Below are 9,951 nucleotides of genomic sequence, written 5' to 3'. Positions count from 1 at the left end.
GTCTATAATGGCTTCTCCACTGCTTGTACACCAAAACAAGGTCTTCAATATTTATATAAACAACACTATCAATAATACAATGTTATTGAGGATTGCTATTATAAGTCATAGTAACTGTTGATTGCTGTTATAGAATGTCTTAGAAGGTGACGAACAGATTAATTGATAAAAAGTTATGCTTCTAAAAATGTGAGATTGGAGAGAGGTTTGGTTACGTTCCCACCAAAATTAAAAAAGTTGGTTACGTGGTCTAATATATTTAACGTTTTATTTTCAACCAAATGACCACTAATATGGTTTCCAACATGAATTTTATGTGATAGCTCTTTACTCTAAGACTTTTAAAACATATGAGCTATTTATCGTTTTTGATATCTCCTGATCAAATGTAGTCAAAGGAATTTTTTTATTTAAACAATTCAACTACCATATAAGTTTGTTTCAAAAAAATAAAAAACTACCATATAGATAAACAATATTTTATTTTAGTTCTGGAGTCATGGTAAAATTGTGAGGGGTCAAAACTATGTGATAATTAATTTTCGGAGGCAAGTGCGGAATATTAATAAATTCAAAGTACTAATTAACAACTGAATCATCTAACAGGAAGAATAACCCAAAAAAAAAAGGCATAACAAGAACATGCACCCTTATATAGGCCTAAAAGGGTCAAATCAAGCTCATAAATTATTGAGCCAATTTGAGGCATTAAGCAACAAATTTTGTCTACATAAACTTAAATTGTTATAAAGCATTGCATAAGTTCCTATCACACAACAATTAATATGGCCCAAACTAAGAAAAGTCCCTTTCATTTGAAATAGACAACAACCATTTCACATGCAAAACAGCTATTGACCTAAAATTAAACCTACTAAAAGAGTGTAACACAAACAATTTGTACTGTGGATTTCATCTTCTTTGAATATGAGGATATAACATGATCATTTTCATCAGAACAATGTACAACTACCACAAAATGGCAAAAAATTTGAACCTATCTGTTGCCAGAAATGGAACAAGTAGAAATCCTTAAAAAGTACGAGTAATCGAATAGTACATTTTGATTCAGAAGCTGTTTACAGACTATTGAGTAAAACTGAAATTATTGGAACATCCTAAACTGGAAAGAAGCAAATATACACCTATATGGACCACAAAATGAAGGACATTATCCAATCTTGTGGTTTCTGTTTTTTTTAAGTACTCAAAGGTACAACTGTAAAAACTACCTTCAGGCTTCAACCTACGCCGTAATTCAGAAAGATTTAATAAAGCTTTAGCAAAGAGTTTCTTCTACTTCCAGTTTGGGGCTCATTGTAGCAAGTGACATACAGGTTTTACACAGATGTATCAAGTTTCCCAAAAAAGAAAGATGTACCCTAGGCTTGAGTCAAAAGGGTTCCAGGCAGACGCTGTGGGTAACCGAATATTACAGCTAAATTTCATATATTAAAGGCTTGTCTAATACAAGGTCATGAACTGAAGGGATTGACTACATGGCAACAGATTTGTTTGTAAAGTTACATAGATGATATTGGAGATCGAATGTCCCAGACATATTCTACGTAATACATCTATTGGTGGTTGTTATCACTTATTACCACATGGTATATGTTAAGAACTAAGTTGTGATTATTAGGGACAATGAAGAAAATCAAGTATTTGATAATATGCATGCATCATCAATAAACATTCAATTAGGACATTCATAAACTTATGAACTCATGACTCTGCATTGAACAAGCATATAGGTCAAAAGGTTCAATACTTGGATCTACCAGCTTCAAATATACAGTCCTGTTTAACTAAGCATCAAGGCAACAACGCAAAAGATAATGTCCACCCTCTTTGGATTCAAAATCTGCAAGACATTCAAGACACTCTGGAACCAAAGATGCAAAACTGTTTTCATTAATCTATCACTTGCTTAAAAATACAGAAGAGTTTTCACATATTACAGCAGGCTTTATGGGAGAGGACCAATTGGTATCGCTCATCAGTCACCTACACAAGGCAGTGGCTTCTACAAACAATCTCATTACTTCAATGAACCGTACTCCCATATGGATATAATTTACAAAGAATATTTCACCATTGATAACTGGAGACATTAGTTAGGATACACGCAAGCCTACCCTTACAATCTACCTACCCGTCTGGACAAATTGACAATAACAAAAATGACTTTCCTAGAAGTAAAATAATTAAACGAGGAATACATTAGCACCTTCACCCAATCCTACCATTCTACTCTACATACCCAGCTGTAATTTCTAACTCAGTCACCTAGATTGGTAAGAGAGTGCTCAGAATTGGACCTCTAAAAAGTAAAAAATTATCATAATGGACAAGAGTTGGGAATTTCCAATGCGCCATATAAACTGAAAACAAAATGATCAGAATTTGATAGAGGTTACTAGCAATAAAATTAAGGGACCTCTAAACGATACATGAAAATTCACCACCAGCAATCTGTACCTCCAATCATGCCACAAAGAGTTCGCCTTCCACACAATCCTCAACTCATTAAGTATTCTGCAATCCAACAGTAAGAGGCATTATATTTTGCAGGCAGCAACATTAAATTACAGAAAAATATATCATGGCACAGCAAAGAAGCTGCTCAGCTTCCATAGATGTCTACGAGCCAAAAATACAGTAGAGGCAACTAAAGTTAATATAGCAGAGCTAAAGTCATATTCATCAATAGGTCACACAATCTCAACACATTTCAGTACCACCAACAGTCGAAAGAAATGGTGCAAAAGCCAACTGGGGAAAAAAAAGTTACATGACAAAGAAAATTACGGCACAATGTCAACTTCACAAGGCAATTAGATTCTAAAACATGATAGGAGCCATATAACAACATACCATGCATACACATCATTATTCTAAAAAAACAACAATCAAATATTCCATTTCAAAATAAGTGTGCAAGAGTCAATTTGATAGTCCAACACAGCTGACACTCGAGACAAAAAAGATTCTGAATCATACACACCATCATTTCAGAAATCAAGCTTCCAGATGACTCAAAAACATAACACAAATTACACAGAATACATTATATGAGTTGAATACAAGAAGATACCTCAATTGATTGCATGGAAGTAATCAACTCCTTGAAATTCCCCAACATTGAGAATGATAAATCAACACAACTACCAGCAAACATCTCACCCGGCAACCTTTATTGCACCCATTTCATCTATTTTTGAGCTCTTATGCTGAGACAGTTCAGTCAAAAAAAGCAATAGGCTCAATACAAGGGCATGCTCATAAGTACAGAAGAAGATTGCAATCCGGACACCCAAACAAAAGAAACCGGATCCAGGTGTACAGGAATTGAATCAGCACAATGATTATTACCTTACTCTTTTTATGTCTATGAATGTCATTAACATCTTCATCACCATCATGCTTCCTCTTCTGCAAAGGTAAGAATATATATTTAGAAAAAAAAAACTACAAATTAACAACAACAGCAACAACACCACCTTTAATCCCAAAAGGATTTGGGGTCAGCTAACATAAATCGTCCGAGAAAAGTGCAAAAGTAGAAATCATGATTCATTTATTCCCAAAGAAGACAGGTTCCTAAAACTAAAGAAATCAATTTCCTCCGGGTCAATCGATATGATACTCTCGGTCCCAAAATAAACTTCACTTCATTTCCAAAAGAAGACAGGTTCCTAAAAATTGACCGTAAATTAATGGTCAATTTTGTAGACTGTAAGCTATTTTGTTTAGGAACAAAGGAAGTAACTATAGGTAAAAACCTTAAAGAGCTAACTATATACTTGTATATACTGCTAATTGCAACAACTAGACTTTTTGCACTTTTCAAAAACTAACCTTTTTATTGACAAATTAAGATATTGTTGGATTAGTCTCAATGTATAATTTCAAAAATTAAAATTTTATTTTGTATAATTTTTATTGACAGCATACTATGCACTATAGGTCCATAGCTATTAATGAAAAAAATTGCGCATTGACAAGTGTTAAACTCCAACTGTTGCAATTGATAAAGAACGAAAGTATATTCTTGAAATGCTACATTGTTAATGTAGAAGCAAGGTGGCCAGCAAAAGAATATAAATCACCAAAAAAAACCAAACACAGCATGAAAAACTTTCCAGATAAATCTCAACAAAACTATACAATTTCAACAGGAAATCCTTAGAGAACTACATTAGACAGTGACAAGCCTATTCTCAAAAAAGGCAATATTGTTTCTCAACTGTCCATTCACAATAGTTAAGCATTTACAAACCTTATCATGGTGTTTCTTGGAATGTTCACCACCAGCATCCTGATGCCCACTTTTATCCTTTTTCTTGTCCTTGTCCTTGTCTTTACTTCGATCTTTATGGCGGTGTTTGTGCTTCTTACGCTCTTTATCCTTCTCTTTGTCCCCGTCCTTGTGTTTTTTGTGCTTTCTGTCCTTGTCTTTTGACTCACTTTTAGATTTTCCTGCAATTGTAGGGACCCCCTTTTCTTCCTACAGAATATATGAGATTCAATAATTAAAAGAATACAAAGATGTAATTGAAAAAACAGAAAAAGTTAAGAATGAATTTTATCAACTCCAGTATTAATTCCCAAAAAGGGAGCCACATAAAAAGTTGTTTTTAGGTTCAAACTTTAACTAACCACTGGGAAAAAAATACTTTCTTTGTTCCCTTATATTGCAACATGGAGGATGAACACGGATTTTAAGAGGAGAGAGATAAAGAGGAAAAAAGATAGGGACCCATGTGATGAGGAGAGGGAAAGCGAAAAAACATGTACAAATAGGGAAATGTTGCAATATTTGTGAAACTTCTTAAAATGATAATTGTTGCAATATTAGGGGAATAGAAGATATATATAACAATCTCGGCTCTCTGTGTTTTCCAGAAAGCAGGCTTCATTAATGTCATTATATGAGCAGAAACAATACCCAAGCTTCTTGAGTTCTTGACAAAGTTTACAAATTAAAAATGGCGGAAAACAATGTTTTCTGAAAATATATGGAATACCAAGGGGCGTTAAGCCATATAATGACATGAATGAAGCCTTCTTTCTGAAAACAAAGTTGTAGCACTGCTTTTGCTAGGTTCAAGGAGTGGAAGTGAAAGAAAAACATTACTCACAGATGGTAACTCAACAGGGGTTGTTTCCCTCAGATGAAAGGCTTCACTAAGAGCATTTAAATCAAAGGGCCGTATCCGTGTATTTCCATCCAGCGAATATGATGGATTTTGTATTAGCTGATCCAACTGCATTCCTTCTCCCTTCCTAATTTCCGTATCCCCAACCACATTGTGAAGGTAGTGGGTATCGGCAATTGACACAGGAAGAGACTTTTTGCAGAAGAACTCGTGGTGTGGTAACAACTTGTAATGAGTAATCAGATCAACAGCACCAGTAAGTTCTCTCGGACCTGAAACCCAAAATATAAATGAAACAAGAAACAAAAGGAAAGAAAATACAGAGCAGGGTTTTCACTTATCATGACTATCATCCCTGCAAAAGACTTGGCGTTATAATCACAGAAAAAGTGGCTCTGATATACAGAACTAACACTGGAAGGGTGGAGGGTCTAGGAGCATCTTTAGTATATTTTATCAAATTTTTGGCAGGATTGCTTACAAGATGCCCCATCAACTACTAGCATAAACATGTAGCATTGTCACGGCATGGTAGAGACTCCACAATTACTAAGACATGAAAATTTCATCAGCCAGCAAAAGTTAAGATCATGATATCTAGAGTGGCACCCGCACTAATTAAACATAAATGTATGTAGGAAATCAACAATGATAGACAACTGTAGATCAATCTAATGATTTACCTCTTCCAAACTTCTTGCCTTCAGGATCCATTAATCAACATCTCATAGAGCGGTGGACCATCCTCTCCAAACTGTACACAAAATAAATTATGCACTATCAGAGAACTTTCAACTTAAACACTTTTACACAGAAAGAGGAAGTGCAAATCGACTTCTCCCAACAATTCCTTCCCCTATCTTGCAATCAAGACACACGGTTATTTAATGGACTACACAAAATATACAAAATTAAAACAATACTTCATACAATTTTTGAGAATGGCCCACGTGGCTGGAGAAGTAGAGGCAAGAAATGAAAAGCAATCATCTTAAATATCAATGAATATGAATCCTATAATAACACGCCATCAACTAGTTTTTTTTTTTTTTTTTTTTTGGAAAGAACACGCCATCAACTAGTTTAAAAAAGGAAAAAGGGGACAAATCAATATGTAGCAGCCAATGCACATGAGGGGCAATGAGAGAAAGAGCATACACACTCTTACAAAGGAGTAATATAAGTTATTTATTCTAAAATGAGATTGTATCAATTAAAATATTCAGGAGTATTATTTTCTGAATAATCTAAATCATGCAACTCCAATTTTGAAATAAACTGAAGATAATATATTGGAATTCCTTTATATATGTACTGCCCTACAATACAATTAAGATGTATTTTACATCGCACATTAGAAAAAACCCCAAGCATACATCACAAGATCTGGCATCAATTACCTTCAAAAAGCAAGTAAACCGTGTGCCCAGTGGAGAGAATGGCCTCAAGCTTCAGTTCTTTAAAGGCCTTAAACACCAATAGCTACCTGCAAGAACAATAGTAGAAAATTAGTAGTAAAAAAAACATCCATTAATGAAAAAATATTACAATTGCAAATGTATTAAAGGCCATTTCATTTGAGCAGGGATAAGGAAAATAAACAATAAAAAAGAAAAAACTGTGGACAATAATCCCTGGAAACAAAAGACCCAACTTCTGAACAAACTGATTGAATTCATTTTCCGGTGTTATTATTTGCATTTACAAGAAAACTCAAAATCACAGATACCACCACCACGCCTCAACATATTTTACATACACCCGGGTGCTGATAAAGGTAAGGTAGATTTTTGCTCACTTCATACGTTTTTTTGCTCATGTTAAGATTATAAAATGAGCAAAAATATTAAATGAGCAAAAAAATTACCATTAGGTGCACCTTGCAACTGAGTGTATATAATTTAGTTTGCCAAGATTCAGCAGATATAAGTAATATAAACTATCGTATCATGTCAAGCTAGCATGCACAGGGAAGAAGATTATGCATATCTCAGACAAAGGAACAGTGTCAATTGGATTTCCTTAGTCAGTAGAGGAAGCACACCAAAGTAACTCAAAGGGATATCCAAGAACTCACTGCATGTGGACTACTGATTACTGAAAATTTAAATCATCCAAATTATAATTCTTACAAAAAAGTATGGATCTAAGCAACAACCTAAACACAAACAGCACAAAAAGGTTGCATCCAAGTTCATCAAGGCTGAAGGCTCAAACACAAAACCAACTGCCAGAAACAAACACGGCCTCCATATGAAATATATATATAAATATATGAACATACTTGAACACTACAGCAGTTAGTTAAATACTGACAATCAACAACCATAAAGAGCTAAATTCTGCAATTACTACATCCAACTTACCTATAGCCAAAAGTTCTTCTAGACATATCCGTGTGACAAATTCTCCAATATGAAGGAGATTCTAAATTTATGAGGATAGCAAAATTATACTCGCACGTTAAAATGACAAAAGAGAGGCCAGGTAGGTATAGTTGAGAAACTGGTGTACCCACCAGTAGGATATTACAAAGTTGTATTGTGTACTTGAAGACTGAAGTGTTGGCTGGTGCCATGAAAAACAATATTTAAGAAAATCAAAGGCTATCAAGTATCAACAACTGGATAACGTGGTCCGAGGATATGCTACTCATACGAATCATACCTTAATATTTCACCAAACTGACTACCTACACAAATTTCCCAAGAACAGTAACCCAGCAGTTCACCACAAGCCAAGAAGGAAACATACCACAAAAAACATACTAAATTCCTTTTCACCTAAAAGCAGTCCTTCATAACTTGACCTTACTAAATTTACCTTAATATTTCTTTAAGTTACTGACAATTCTCAAAACCTATAACTTTTCCAAAAGTTAATTCGAAATACATTTTAAGGTGAGGGAATCCGTTAAAATTCCAGTTCACCCGTAGGCCCTAACAACCCAAACTGTCCCACATAATAGAACTGCCAAGATGAAAACCTATGAACAAATTCCTTCAGCATTACAAAGCACATCGTCTTGCATGGACTTTGCCCACTAGTCTAAAACTGATGTATTTATGTTAGAGCAAATTCTTCCTAATCATAATGGAAAAATAACATTCTTTTGACTATCATGTCCCTATGCCTGTGCTTATTCTCATCTAATCTCACGCCCCTATGCAATAATGCAATATCCTTAATTATGTCAATATAATTTGTGTGATATACTCATACATCATTCTCAATATATATCCACCAAAGTACACCCATCGCACCTTGGTCATGTGCCTTCATAATATCCAAAAATAATCATGCACAAAATCTTCTCCTAAAATGATATCCTCCAGAAATTGTATGAAGCTTTTTTAGTTGATCTCCAAAGTATAGACCTGAACTAATTCTTTGACACCTTCACCACTTCCTCAAATCTACAACAATCATACTGCTTAAAGATGTGACTTGTGTGAATTGTATGCCTCGTTAATTTAAGAATTCACTAATTTAAAATCTTGCTCTTGTCCATAGCATTCAGATGTTGTACATAACTACATACTACATACTACATGATCTCCAGTTTCTTATTATAAACATCATGAGCTTATAAATACTTCATAGCACTTCATTTATCATACTAAGTTAAACTACCTCAACCATGAAATTCTAACATCCCCTCCACGAAAAATCGAAAATACATACTGGCAAGCTAATTTCATCAAACTGGTCAATCACATGCAGTGATTGAATTAATTTCTACCGTACCGCTACCGGCATAACCTTGCTATAATCTTAGCAAAAATCCCACTCTTGTAAACACTGTAACACACATTATGGTTGGCTCAGCAATAGCAGGCAACGAATTATATCAGTAATACCCACTTATACTTAAAAAGTACGACTGTATGTGCAACAGGGGAGCAAAAGCCAAATAATCGAGAGTATTAATCTGATAAAGTTCAAAAAAACCCTAATTTTTGCAACTACGTCTTGGGTTTGCTAGAATACTCATCCATAGCTTAATCAAACACTTAAATGATAATATTCTCACTCAAATCACACATTATGCCCAAATAACAAAGCATATTACAATCTTTCAACTCTCTAGAGTAAACCCTAATTTGAATAAAAAATACAATCTTCCCCGAAAAAACTACACCACCCCAATTAATTAATGCCGAAAATCCAAACAAATTTCAAAATAATTCAACAAGGTCATGATCTCAACCCAGAAGATTAAAAAATTGCACCAAATATACCAATTCAATTTCGAATTCAAACCGCCGAAAATCGTTTCAAATTTTTTTTTTAAAAATATGAAATTAAACAGTGAAATATACCTGATTTGTTTGAATTGAGTAAATAAAAGGGAAATTGAAAAGCTTGGATTTGGAGCTCGAATGATTCGTCTGTAATCAGGTAGGAAGGATTGTTGTAAAGAAAGCGAAGCAAGAAGTGGGTTTTTTTTTTTTTTTTTTTTTCGGTTTTGTTTTTATTTTATAATTTTGTGTAAAAAAGACTGGTTCTTCTCTTCTCTAAGGGCGAAATAAAAACCCCGGGTAGTGCAACAGAAAAATGAGGAGAGAGAATGAGGGTTTCCAGATCCCTTTAATTAAAATAATCTTCCTTTTTTTTATCAAAAAAAAAAAAAAAAAAATCTTCCTTTTTAAAATTCAACGATGTATCTATGGTTAATTTGGTGTGCTAGTATATTACTCCGTAGATAGTAGTCGTTAAATATTCAGTTCAATTCAGCTTAGTTCAGTCAATTATGAATATTCCCTAACTAGACTAAAACTATTTTTTT

At 34.0% G+C, this 9,951-nt stretch overlaps 1 protein-coding gene across 2 annotated transcripts; it reads right to left on the bottom strand.

The window, feature by feature from the left end:
- Positions 1–1,886: 1,886 nt before the first annotated feature.
- LOC110700252 (mediator of RNA polymerase II transcription subunit 19a-like) lies at positions 1,887–9,729 on the bottom strand. 2 transcript variants are annotated; one of them, XM_021877762.1, is made up of 9 exons: positions 9,485–9,729; positions 6,563–6,648; positions 5,846–5,916; positions 5,145–5,434; positions 4,283–4,510; positions 3,376–3,435; positions 3,098–3,233; positions 2,482–2,538; positions 1,887–2,384 (listed from the first exon to the last, which is right to left on the bottom strand). In XM_021877762.1, exons 3-7 carry the CDS (start codon positions 5,874–5,876, stop codon positions 3,183–3,185), a joined length of 660 nt encoding a protein of 219 aa, XP_021733454.1. In that variant the 5' UTR covers positions 5,877–5,916; positions 6,563–6,648; positions 9,485–9,729; the 3' UTR covers positions 1,887–2,384; positions 2,482–2,538; positions 3,098–3,182. The 2 variants fall into 2 exon arrangements, with proteins under 2 accessions (XP_021733454.1, XP_021733453.1); XM_021877761.1 differs by having other exon boundaries at positions 1,887–2,538.
- Positions 9,730–9,951: the final 222 nt, after the last annotated feature.

Source organism: Chenopodium quinoa, unplaced genomic scaffold (genome assembly GCF_001683475.1).
Source record: "Chenopodium quinoa cultivar QQ74 unplaced genomic scaffold, ASM168347v1, whole genome shotgun sequence".
NCBI classification, from domain to species: domain Eukaryota; kingdom Viridiplantae; phylum Streptophyta; class Magnoliopsida; order Caryophyllales; family Amaranthaceae; genus Chenopodium; species Chenopodium quinoa.
This window is presented reverse-complemented; position numbering and strand designations above follow the sequence as displayed.

What these genes read in the sequence shown, in the direction of transcription:
- LOC110700252 (XM_021877761.1), bottom strand. Translation starts at nt 5,876, where the DNA reads ATGGATCCTGAAGGCAAGAAGTTTGGAAGAG. An exon ending in CCAAGAAACACCATGATAAG is followed by an intron (nt 3,436 to 4,282) that starts GTTTGTAAATGC and finishes TTACCTTTGCAG; the next exon opens with AAGAGGAAGCATGATGGTGA. An exon ending in ATAGACATAAAAAGAGTAAG is followed by an intron (nt 3,234 to 3,375) that starts GTAATAATCATT and finishes GAACTGTCTCAG; the next exon opens with CATAAGAGCTCAAAAATAGA.